This window comes from Mytilus galloprovincialis, chromosome 4 (genome assembly GCF_965363235.1).
Source record: "Mytilus galloprovincialis chromosome 4, xbMytGall1.hap1.1, whole genome shotgun sequence".
Lineage (NCBI taxonomy): Eukaryota > Metazoa > Mollusca > Bivalvia > Mytilida > Mytilidae > Mytilus > Mytilus galloprovincialis.
The window spans coordinates 56,278,056-56,292,129 of record NC_134841.1 but is presented as its reverse complement, the minus strand read 5'-3'; the positions used below and the strand labels follow the sequence as shown (position 1 = coordinate 56,292,129).

General features: G+C 31.2%; 1 protein-coding gene across 1 annotated transcript in view; it reads right to left on the bottom strand.

Annotated features, from left to right (window-relative positions):
* Window positions 1-10,489: 10,489 nt before the first annotated feature.
* Window positions 10,490-14,074, bottom strand: part of LOC143072489 (phosphoacetylglucosamine mutase-like) — a 41,602-nt gene continuing 38,017 nt past the window's right edge. Inside the window, exon 18 of the mRNA XM_076247428.1 lies at window positions 10,490-13,914. Coding sequence (XP_076103543.1) covers window positions 13,834-13,914 — 81 coding nt within the window. The 3' untranslated portion in view covers window positions 10,490-13,833. The remainder of the gene's footprint in view (window positions 13,915-14,074) is intronic.

Sequence of the window (14,074 nt, the reverse complement as noted above, 5' to 3'; positions counted from 1 at the left end):
TAATTATTTGGACTACTCATATATATATCATTAAAAATACACCAAAAAAGTCATTTAGTTGAGAAAAATAAATATATACAAAATGTACATGAACACCCAAAAATGTGAAAGTTAGTATTTATCTCTTTTTGCTTAAATACTGAAAAAAATTCTGGCAACCCCTTTCTTATTTTTACTCTTTTTGCTTAAAATGCTGTTAAAAATATATATTTAACATGGGTGACGAATTGACTATATGAGGTGTCGATTTAACCAGGTGCTGATTTGTCCAGGTGCCAATTTAACCAGGTGCCAGTTTGACTAGAATTCTTTGACAAATGTTTGAAATTACCTGAGTTTCATTAGACCTTTGATAACAGTAACAAAAAGATTATTTACTTAATATTTTGTGGGAGAAGGGGGTTCAGACTATGTGGTATCAGGTCTGTTCACGCCCAATACACTTTTGCACCCTACACGTTCGCACCTCGCACGTTCGCACCCAAGGTCCGTTCGCACTCTACTCATTCGCGCCCAATTTTATCACAAATTCAAGTTGAATAATTGGAAAATCATGATTTTTGTTTTAAATTGCTTTGGTGGAAAAACACAAAAGGTAATTGTTTTTAACAGCTTGGTCCCTTTGATCTGAAACAACGAAACAATAAAATATAGGAACCAAAATATAGCAATTCACTATTATAACCAAAACATGATAAAATTTATTCAACACACAGAAAAAAACATAGTCAGAATCTCACTTCATTTTGAAACAAGTCAATGAAACAAAGTTATAGCAATACACTAACCAAAACATGATTAAGAGTTATTCAACACAAAATAAAACGTTGACAAAATACCACTTTATTTAGAAAGGATTATTATTATTTTTAACTATACGCTATCCAAAACATGATTAAGTTTTATTCAACACAAAAAAAAAGTGCGTTCTCACTTTATTTTGAGATAATGACAACAATTATACTTATAAGAAAACACTTGCTTACAGAGTTATTAAACACAAAACCAATTAAGATTGGGTGCGAACATGTAGGGTGTGAAATTGAAAGGGGGCGAACATGAGTGGGCGCAAATGTGAATGGGCGCGAATGGACCCCGATTCAGACTATGTACCAGTGAGAAATATACAAGCCTTTCTACGGTATTTATTTGTACAATTCAGGTAGTCTTGACCTATTCATTTGTCTTAAAAAAAACCAGCCAGTTGTAACCTTCACTTCACACACACACATATACGAATATCAATTTTATGCTTACGAGACATGTTGCATTGTTATACTAATTAAGATGTGTGAAAATCAAGACTTGCATAAAAACTATCCCAATATTAGAGACAGTGGCGTCATTTTTCCTCAGAGCTTTCAGCTCTTTGATTTGTATTGAATCAATAACATAATATTAAACCTTGATTTATCAAAATATTATGTTCACTTAGATACTGTTATTGAAAGTCTTTGGTTTTTCAATGGATGTTTGTCTCTTGAAATCATAGTACATCTGGTTATTTTCATATTCTAAGATTTATTATTACAGAGTCTTGAAAGATGTTTAGAACAGTCCTTAGGTTTTAATACTTCATGAATTGTCTCTGAAACTGTTATGACTACAATTGTTTTCTTTCTTAATCTCAGGGTTACTAGAATTATTTTACTTTTCTTAATAAAAGACAGGAGATTTGCCTGTTCTGTAGTTATTCCCCTTAGTTTTGAGTTATCTCCCTTATTAACATCAATCCCATTCATTCAGTTATTATGCCTTTCTTATGGATTGTTTATAACTGTTACAGGGTCAAGTTTTTGTTGTCTGTTGTATTATATATCACACATGTCATGTTGTAGATAATATCAAAATTGTGTGATATATTTGTTATTATATGAAGAAGTTTTTCTCGTCTGAAAAATTTATACAGAAACAAGACAATTCAAAAGTTTAATGACAATGTGATTGTTTTTTTAATCGCAGTTTCCCTTATTTAATTAACCAAAAAGCTTGAATTTCTACACCTGAAAATTAAAGTAGGAAGTTTGCTTCTTTTTTTCAAGTAAATTGTTTAAATGAAAATTACTACTTCTTATAAGAAAGGAATATGAAAAAACTTTCAGCATTTTTTTGCATTAAAGATTCAGCCGGTTTGAAATAAGTGAAAGAAAAAATATTTTGATAGCTTTATTTTTGTTATTAATTTGCTAACTTGGTGATACAGTTATAGTCTTGTTTTTTCACCTCTTTTATTTAGTGTTTTTTCTGTGATATCAAAACTATCAAGGTCTTTGTATTCCCCATAATTTATGTACCATTAAAGACTTAACTATTTTATATTAAAGTAGTAATAGATTTATGTTCAAGTTTTATATATATTAAGGTACTAATATTATTATAAGAACTTTTTTTTTGTACAAAGTAGATTTGAATTAACAAACCATTCGTTAAAAGAGAGGATATATGCAGTGTATACAGCTTTTCTTTTGTAATAATTGCAACTAAAATGTAATGTCAGTCTAGCTGTGTTTCATTAACCAAAACTATAATTTATTAATTAACAGTGCTTTACAATTTTTGTTATTTTGCCAATTGTGCTTATGTATAGGTGCTATTTTGTTGTTTATACATGTAACTATTTTAAAGGGAAAGTATATTCACTTATTTTGTATATCTTGAAACTTAGTACACATGTTCCTTATGATATGATCCTTCTTATTTTAAATCAAAATTAGACTTTTGACACCATTTTCATGGTCCACTGAACATAGAAATTAAAAGTGTGAGTTTCAGGTTAAAGTTTTTGGTCAAGGTAGTTTTTGATGAAGCTGAAGTCCAATCATCTTGAAACTTAGTACACATGTTCCTTATGATATGATCCTTCTTATTTTAAATCAAAATTAGACTTTTGACACCATTTTCATGGTCCACTGAACATAGAAATTAAGTGTGAGTTTCAGGTTAAAGTTTTTGGTCAAGGTAGTTTTTGATGAAGCTGAAGTCCAATCAACTTGAAACTTAGTACACATGTTCCTTATGATATGATCTTTCATATTTTAAAACAAAATTTGACTTTTGACACCATTTTCATGGTCCACTGAACATAGAAATTAAAAGTATGAGTTTCAGGTTAAAGTTTTTGGTCACGGTAGTTTTTGATGAAGCTGAAGTCCAATCAACTTGAAACTTAGTATACATGTTTCTTATGATATGATCTTTCATATTTTTAAACCAAATTAGACTTTTTACCCCATTTTCATGGTCCACTGAACATAGAAATTAAAAGTGTGAGTTTCAGTTTAAAGTTTTAGGTCAAGGTAGTTTTTGATGAAGTTAAAGTCCAATCAATTTGAAACTTAGTACACATGTTCCTTATTAGTTGATCTTTTTACTTTTAAGGCCAAATTAGATTTTTTACCCAATTTCACGGTCCATTGAACATGGAAAATGATAATGCGAGTGGGGCATCCGTGTTACTTTGGATACACTGTACTTTGGACACATTCTTGTTTACCACAGCTTCACTGAATAATTTATCTGTCTAGCTGTGTTTCATTAACCAAATTTACATATGAACAATATATTTGTTTTTTCGGATGCAAATATAAGGATCTAAAAATCAATGCACCTGTAATGCTGTTTTATACATTTTGTAAAAACTATTCATTTTGTTTGTTCAAAACTATCATATAAGTCTTTTTTTTTGTTGTTGTTTTTCTTAAAGTGAATTTTTTAACTGGGTTTATTTAGCCTCTTTGCAAATTTTGTAGTATGAAAAAGGTATATTTTCACAGGTTAATTTTTGTTGTTTGGTGTGTACTTGTTTTTAATAAGCCAAATGCACAATTCAAATCTTATTCTGTAGTAAATTATAAGGTGGTAAGAGAATATGTAGTGAATAAGTTGAGGTGAAGATTTTTTTTCTGCTATTTAAGATTGTGAATTGTATGATATGTCCCCTTCATGGTAATAATTTTTGTTGTGTATTTTTTCCCCAAATTGTTTGATTTTTATAAAAACATTTTATTATATGAATTTATATCATATGATACCTATTTTATTTGACCCAAGAGGCATTTAGTATTTTCTTTTTAAAGATTGAAAGATATTTTTACTTTAGTGACTACATTTGATATCAATTAAGTCAGTACAATCTTTTTATAGAACTACTTTTTGAACAACTGTTTAAGAAGTAGGTTTTAAGATTTTAGAAGCAACTATCAATATAACAAAGTACTCTTTCAATTTATGAGTGTGGGTTAAAAAATTCAGCTGACTGCTGGCAATAGTGATGCCTGAGTACAATGTGTTGGATGTGTGAAATTTCTGACTTTGACAACAAAAACACAAACCGTTAGAATTTAATATATAAATGTTCCCCTGTTCTATGAGATAACTTGGCCACCAGGCATTGTGATCCACTCCTTTGAAGAATTGTTTTCCCAAGACTGAAATGCTGTATATTTTATTGAGGGATGCATTTACTTCATTGAATACCAAGGCAAAAAGCTGGGGTTAAATCAGTGATGTGTAGTGATTATTATAGCTTGAACTTTACATGTGCAATATGATAAATGGCCTTGTAGAATTAGTATCCTGAATTATTGTTTTCATCTATGATTCAGATAGAACCTGTTCTGTAATTACAGTCAAACCTGTGTAAAAGGGACATCCGAGGGGAAAGAACTATGGATGCTTTATACTTAAGTTCATTTAGAGATGTTTACATGGAATGAATGGTTTTTTTTTCAAAATTTCTTTTGTAGGTAGTGATTTGCTAATTAGTGATGTCCTTTTTGGTAATTTTGACTGTTTATTTAAATTTTAAATGCCATTTATATTTTAAGAAATTATGTAAAAGATGAACACTTTAGAATAAAACTAGTTAGGTGAAGGGAACAAAACTTCTTGATGTATGATCTCTAGATATAATAATTTCAAAGCTTAATGTAAAATTATAAGTTCTTTGTTCAGGTAATCTGTAGGTTGTATAGTATATTATGAAACCATATGTTATGTGTCTGAAAATATTCAGTAATATTATTCATAGAATTAAACACATTGTTTTCCAATTAAAGATTTTATCCAATGGTGTTTATTTTATTTCTTCTGTAGAACATTCTAAGCTGGTATGAATGTCCCTGATAAAAAAATACAAATTTGAACATCAACTCTTAACCAATAATTAATGAATTAGTCTTTTCTCAAGACACCATGCAAGCAAAAGGTTAACTGTTTTTGGTGTATGGAAATATTGTCAAGTTAGCAATAGGTTAACTATACATGGTATATAGAATTATTGTAAGGTGAACATGGCAATGAACTCATTTGCATAGTACATCTGTCAACTTTTTTGCATCACTTTTACAATACAAAAAAAGCCATGGGTGAATAATATTTGGTGTACAGAATGATTGCAAGAAGCACATGTCTGTCAGGAAGGGTTTTTCTTACCTTGACCTCATTTTTAGCTCACCGTTCAGAAGGAACAGTGAGCTTTAGCCATCACTTTGCGTCCGTCGTCCATTGTCTGTCTGATGTAAACTATTTCAAACAACTTCTCTGAAACTACTCAACAAATTCCAACCAAACTTAAGCTGAATGATCCTTAGGGTATCTTGAATAAAGTTTGTGTTTTATTTTCTGTTTCGTCAAAAAACATGACCACCATGGCTAAAAATAGAACATAGGGGTAAAATGCAGTTTTTGGCTTATATCTCAAAAACCAAATTAAAAAGAAAATTTCTTCAAATATTTGTTTTAAGCAATTAATATTCAACAGCATAGTGTATTGCTCAAAAGCAAAAAAAATATTGTTAAGTTCATTAGACCACATTCATTCTGTGTCAGAAACCTATGTTGTGTCAACTATTTAATCACAATCCAAATTCAGAGCTGTATCAAGCTTGAATGTAGTGTCCATACTTGCTCCAACTGTTCAGGATGCGACCTCTGCGGTCCTATAAAGCTGTGCCCTGCGGAGCATCTGGTTGGTTATTATCTTGAACCAAATATAGAAAAGAAGATATCTTGTATGATAATCAATGAAACAGTTATTTGTAAGCATCTTCAAGTCAACTGCAGTTAATCACCTTTTAAAAACCTAACAAACTTCAAAATCTCACACCAAACACCTTTTTCTTTTGCTTTTGAAGAAAGTATGACAAAAAACTGCATTTTCAAACACTTATTAATATACATTAAACCATTAAACCAAAAAAACAAACTACGATGGAATTGGAAACTTAAACTCCTAAACGAAAGATAAATGCCATAAAATCAAGGTGAGCAATTCAGGCTCTTGTTATGGTTCACTGGCCAATGTTAAGTTTTCCTGATTATGTCTGTTTCTCAGGTATTGTAATCTATAGGTCAGCTTTATTTAGTGTATAGAATAATTTTATGTTGTACATGTTTGCCTGGAAGGTTTCTTCTGACCTTGACATCCTTTACATAGATCATTGATAATATTCATATACAAATGTGGTATAATTATACCCCCACTTTAAAAAAGGGGGTTATACTATACTGTTTTACCTCTGTCTGTCCATCCATCCTTCTGTCCAATGAATATTTTCGTTGCATTTTTCTTAGGAACTACTTGACAAGGATTTCTGAAATTTGGTTTCAGGGTTTATATAAATAAGTTATACCGTGTGATGCATTTTTAGATTCATCATGCAACAATTTCCTGTTTACCGGAACACTTGTTTCATTTTACACATGATAGCCAAGTTGCAAATTTTCGTCACATTTTTCTCTGCAACTACAATACAAGGATTTCTGAAATTTGGTTTCAGAGTTTATACAGTTCAGCTTTACCGAATGATGCATTTTCAGATTCATCACTCAACAACTTCCAGTTTACCGAATACTCATTTTACACATGATAGCCAAGTTAAAACTTTTGTCATATTTTTCTTATAAACTGCTTTACAAGGATTACTGAAATTTGGTTTCAGGGTTTATATAAGTCAGTTATACTGTGTGATCTGGTTTTAGATTCATCACTCAACAACTTTCTGTTTACCCACATATTTTGGCGGGGGTATCATCAGTGAGCAGTAGCTCACAGTTTTACTTGTTTCTAGACAGCTATCCACCAGAGTTAAAATGTTGTTGGTGTAAGCAGTAAAGGGCCACATGACAAATGTGAAACAAGAAAATTTAAGGATTTTATAGATGACAAAGCAATTAAAAAAAACCTAATACAATCACTATACGAAAGTAAGATTGTGGTGGGTTAAACATGTTTGCAAATGCTCCACTCTCCCATTAATATGAGACCATCATGTAACAACTGAAGATAATAACTAACTATAACAAACAGTGCACACGCTGAAATGTCTCCCCTTCTTTTCTAATCATTGATATTATGTTGATAGTCCTAAATATAAAGCTTTATTACAACTGTCACATAAACTTAACATTAACCAAGAAAACTAAACATTGACCAATGAACCATGAAAATGAGGTCAAGGTCAGATGACCATGCCAGGCAGACATGTACAGCTAACAATTCTTCCATACAACAAATATAGTTCACCTATTGCTTATTTAGTAAGAAACAAGAATGTGTCCTCAGTACACGAATGCCCCACTCGCACTATCATTTTCTATGTTCAGTGGACCGTGAAATTGGGGTAAAATCTCTAATTTAGCATTAAAATTAGAAAGATCATATCATAGGGAACATGTGTACCAAGTTTGAAGTCGATTGGACTTCAACTTCATCAAAAACTACCTCGACCAAAAACTTTAACCTGAAGCGGGACAGACGGACGAACGAACGAACGAACGAACGAACGGACGGACGGACGGACGGACGGACGAATGAATGAACGGACGGACGAACGAACGGACGCACAGACCAGAAAACATAATGCCCCTCTACTATCGTAGGTGGGGCATAAAAACACAACAAAACACAACCAAAGGCTCCGCAGGGCACAGCTTTATACGACTGCAGAGGTTGAACTCTGAATGCTTGGGGCAAGTATGGACACAACATTCAAGCTGGATTCAGCTCTGAATTTGGATTGTGATTAAATAGTTGACACGGCATAGGTTTCTGACACAGAATGAATGTGGTCTAATGAACTTAATGCTTTTTTTTTTTTTTGCATTTGAGCAATTCACTTTTTGCTGTTGAATATTAATCCTCTCAAAAAAAAAATGTTTGAATAAATTTTCTATTTATTTCTGAAATCTGAAAAATTGGGCACCCCTCCAATTTTTTTTTCATCTCCCCCTTTCCCTTATTACAAAAATGATCTCAATTCAAATTTCTAATGAAATTTGCAACAATAACTACTCATTTAAATACATCATAAAATATTAAAATATAAAATGTCATGGTTAAAATTAATTTTAATTAATAGTAACTTCTAAAAAAAAAAATGGGGAAGGTGTCCAAAGGGACACAGATGATGCCCCCACTAGCATATAACGTTAAAAAGGGACATAACTTAAGAACTGTAAAAGTGAAGCTGCCAAAAATTGAACTTGAACTGAGTTTAGAGGTACTCAGAATTATATAAACATTTCATTAAATTTAGTTGAGACAAACTTAAGTTAAGAGAACAGAAACGAAAAAAATCTTCAATTTTTGAACTTGTAAAGAGGCATAACCCTAGAACGGTAATCAAAGTGCTTGTAATCACTGAATGGCAAAGATTATTTTAATTTATCAGTGGTAGTAAAAGTGAATATTGCATTGTATATTGTATATAGCATTGATTTAAGTTGACTCAACTACTATTCTGGACAAAGAAAGATAACTCTAATTTTCAAAGAATAATAATCATGGCTAAAAAATAAACAAAAAAGCTTCATCAGCAACATTTTATATTGGCAAATTTCCAATGAAGTTTATTAAACTAAAGTTATTTGCAAATTTCCAATATACATAATTTAAAAGCAGTTTAGGTGAGATATTCAAATGAGTTTCAATTACCAACCTTACACTGCTTTTAAATTATGTTTTGTACTTAAGTAATTGTCCATTAACCTGGAAACCCTTTTCCCCCCTTTTTTGCACCTTATTTCTTAACCGTTTGAGCCAAAGACAATTCTTACCATCCCTTTGTAGTATTCCAATATCCAAAATCTAAATAAAGGGTTAGAATCAGCATATCAAAGAACCCCAAGAATTCAATTTTTGATGAAATCAAATAAAATTCAATTTTGGCCCTATAGACCTCACTGTGGACCAATTTGATAACCGGGCCCAAATATAAAAAAAACTAAGTACATGTTTAGATTCAGCATATCAAAGAACCCCAAGAATTCAATTTTTGTTAAAATCAAACTAAGTTTAATTTTGGACCTTGATGTAGACAAAGGAGTAAGTTCGGTAAGTGCCATATTTGGCCCCAATTATAAAGTTCATGGTAAAAAGACAATAATTGTTTTAAGTTGCCTTAAAGACATGTGAGAAAGTGAAAAAGAGCTGTTTTTGTCAAAGTTTAATTCTATCACGTCAAATTTTACATCACAAAAAGATCAAGATAAGGGATTTTGGTGAAATTTGACAAAATCAGCGGGATTTCAACCAAATAAAGGACCAGGAAACATAGAGTGCAGGCGTCGACAAGCTTAAATAAAAATAAGACATGTTAAATGTCTTCACAAACATTATTTTAAAAGATCTTTGTTGTCGACGTATGTGCTCTATGTTTCCTGTGAAATAATCTTTGGAAATTTACCCATTTTCATTGAGTTTTTCGTGAAAATTCAATATGAGTACAACTTGTGACGTCATAATGAAACGCAGAAACGTAAATTTTTTAACATTTTAGGACCTTATCGAACATACTCCTTTGAAAACCGGACCAAAAATAAAGAATCTAAATACACGGTAAGATTCAGCATATCAAAGAACCCCCATAGTTCAATTTTTGATGAAATCAAACAAAGTTTAATTTTGGACCCTTTTGGCCCCTAATTCCTCAACAGTTGGAACCAAAACTCCCAAAATCAATCCCAACCTTCCTTTTGTGGTCATAAACCTTGTGTTTAAATTTCATAGATTTCTATTTACTTATACTACAGTTATTGTGCGAAAACCCCAAAAATGCTCGGTAGAACCTCACATTTTCCCGTTTCTAAGCCTCATACAAATAAATTTCATATTTCAAGACACTATACGTATATTGTCTAATTACTTATACTAGAGTTATTGTGCGAAAACCAAGAAAAATGCTTATTGGACCCTTTTTTGGCCCCTAATTCTTAAACTGTTGGGACCAAACTTCCAAAATCAATCCCAACCTTTCTTTTGTTGTCATAAACCTTGTGTTTAAATTTCATAGATTTCTATTTACTTATACTAAAGTTATAGTGCAAAATCCAAATGTCTTCGGACGACGACGATGCCAATGTCATACCAATATACGACAGCAAAAATTTTGCGGTCGTATAAAAGCTTAACACTGAGCAATTCATGTTTACCGATTTGACTCAAATTAAATGAAAAATAAAAAAAATCAAGCATGATTCAAAAGCTTAATTAAGTAATTAATATTGTATATATTTATTATAAAAATAAATTAGTTCCCATTGCAATACATATACATTGTACATTAACAATTTAATTCAAAACAATTTTTTTATACAAATTGCATAAGTTAATCATGGCACAACATTAATAGGATTTCTTAACAATACCTCTGTACAATTTAATACATTCAATGATGATTCAGTGTACTAATATGAGTTTAAGGAGACAATTCAATGATCCTAAAAGTGTGTTTCTTGATATACTTAAACCAACATAAAATTGCACTGAGATTCTTAAAATGAATAAATTTATCATAATTTGTTTGTAGACCAAATTCAAAAATTCAGTAGCCCAGACACTGAACAATAGGTTCAGTCAGTCAGGTTGCCAAATGACAATTTTTTTTTTTAGAGAAATCACTGCATAAAAGATTTTTTTTTTTTAGTCACATATATCCCAATTTAAAGGGGCACTAGCTGTCAAATTTGTGGTCACCGATTTGACTCAAATTATAATATTTGATTTATAATAGTGTAAAACATTTATCCAAACTACCAAAAGTCTAAAATAAACAGTGTACAGAGCATGGGGTAGATAATATGTAGGTTCGTTTTGTGTGTATTTTAGTCCAGACGCCATCTAATTAACTATCGATTTGACCTCAGATGACCATATAAGCGATGTAAACATGAATAAAGATATGAATAGATTAAACCAACACGTGCAATTGGATTTTTTTTAGGTCTGTTTGAGTATAGATTAAAAATATATGTTTCTCATTGTTTTAACCGTATAAGAATGATTTTATATGGATCGAATCAGTAATCAAATGATTTACCGTAGTTTCACTTTCTTTGTTGACATTCTTTTTCTTTAAATAACCAGTACACGTACAATAAAATTGAGAATGGAAATGGGGAATGTGCCAAAGAGACAACAACCTGATCATAGAAAAAAAAAACAACAGAAGGTCACCAACAGGTCTTCAATGTAGCGAGAAATTCCTACACCCGGAGGCATCCTTCAGCTGGCCCCTAAACAAATATATATTAGTTCTGTGATAATGAACGCCATACTTATTTCCAAATTGTACACAAGAAACTAAAATTAAAATAATACAAGACTAACAAAGGCCAGAGGCTCCTGACTTGGGACAGGCGCAAAAATGCGGCGGGGTTAAACATGTTTGTGAGATCTCAACCCTCCCCCTATACCTCTAGCCAATGTAGAAAAGTAAACGCATAACAATACGCACATTAAAATTCAGTTCAAGAGAAGTCCGAGTCTGATGTCAGAAGATGAAACCAAAGAAAATAAACAAAATGACAATAATACATAAATAACAACAGACTACTAGCAGTTAACTGACATGCCAGCTCCAGTCTTCAATTAAACTGACTGAAAGATTATGATTTTATCATATAAACATCAGGCACAATCCTTCCCGTTAGGGGTTTAGTATCATACCATCATAACATATATGAGAAGAACATAACCCGTGTCATGCCAACAACTGGTTTTTGAATAAATGTGTTTAGTTCCGATGCAAAGACCCTATAAGTGAATCAATATTAACGCCAAAATATGCAATCTTTAATGACCTGACAACAGTATCGTAACTATATCCCTTCTTAATAAGTCTATTTACAGGTTTTGTTAGTTTTTGAGGTGAATACTGACACCTTTGTGCTTTATAAAAAATATTTCCATAAAAAATTGGATGTCAAATACCTGAACGTATAAGAAGTCTGCATGTTGAGCTATATTTACCAATGATGTCCTTATACCGATGATAAAATTTAGTAAATGTTTTGACTAGTTTGTGATATTGAAAACCCTGGTGTAATAATTTTTCAGTAATACATAAATTTCTCTCGCTAATACCTAAAACATTGTTACATACATGAGCGAATCGTACAAGTTGAGATATATAAACACCGTAAGATGGTGACAAGGGAACGTCACCATGTAAAAATGGATAATTAACGATAGGAAATGAAAAATCATCTCTTTTATCATAAATTTTAGTATTCAGCTTTCCATTAGTGATATAGATATCAAGATCGAGAAAAGGGCAGTGGTCATTGTTAGTATTAGCTTTATTTAAAGTAAGTTCAACAGGATAAATTTCTTTAATATACATACTGAAGTCGTCATTATTGAGAGCCAAAATATCATCCAAATATCTAAAAGTATGCGTTGTCAACCTCTAGCAAGGGGTTAAATTGAAGTTAACATGAATACGGATTTAATGAGGTCGACTAATTCACTTGCAAGTGAATAAGTAATTATCAATGTTTCGTCACTTAATTTGACAAAATTGAACCATTTTGGCTGCTAAAAGCAAATTATTATTTTACTATTTCACTTTTATTATTGAATGATCAAAAAAAAAATCTTACTTTAGTTTTTATATATATCTCGTAGCTAGTGCCCCTTTAATGGTAAAAGATTTATATGCAGTTAAATAATTTCTTATAAACATCGCTTATAAGAAATAAGTTCAATACTTTTATAGCAAGTGGTTCAGTGTAGAAAAGACATTTTGCACGAGTTAAAAATATTAATAATAAAAAAATGAAAAACAGGAATAAAAAAATAGAATTGATTGTCAATAGAAATGAGTTATTACCAGAGTGTATAACCCCAGGAAGAGTGCGTCTTTGTGAGGAAAATGGTCCAGCAACAACAATTGCATATTGTACTTATTTTTGTGAATACTTTATTTTCACATTTAGCACTTACAAAGTTGTTTGGATGTTGATTCAACAAGGTACAAGTTACATTTATCAATTGTTTACTGTAAATTCATATTTTTTTGGTGTCAGATGATTATTGTGAAAATTGCACAGCAGGATAGGTTCCGCAATTCCAAAAGCTTGCATTTGATATTTCGAAAGGATAATTTGCATGTATCATTTTCTGAAATCTCAGCAATTAATTTTCACACTTTTTATCCAATGTTCATTAATAGCAGGAATAAATGCAAGCAAAAATTTCTGAATTTACAGTATCAAAAATGTATTCAGTTAGGCCCTTTATAAGAAAGCTTAATATAGAACATTAACTAAGAAGTCTAAAAAATAAACCGCATATGTCAGACTTTGCACCATCAATACAATGAAAATTTCATGAGAAAAAGTTTTATAAGACTACATGTGTAATCATTGATATTACAACTACATCCAATAACTGCACTAAAAACAACCTTAAACAAGCATAAAAACGCTGCCTACTATCAATTTGTATTCCCATCAATTCACCTTCACCTGACCACAATATTGTTTCTTGATTATAATGAGACTAGTAATATATTAAGTAGTTTCTGACTGAAAACCAGTCATAACTGTAAATCACAATGGTCGCTCCCCTTGTCCTCCAGCAAGGTCATAAACTACTGCTCCCACTTCTGCTGCCAACTTATCAGCATTCGCCTACAAAACAAATGTACATTCGAAAAATCAAAGTTCAAAATGTTTTTCAGGGTTGCAAAACAATACATCATATGACAGAAAACTTTCACACTGAACGTTATTTCGCCCTATGCATAATTTTACATTTTATTTTGTACAATGTATAAGCTTTGGAGTTTGT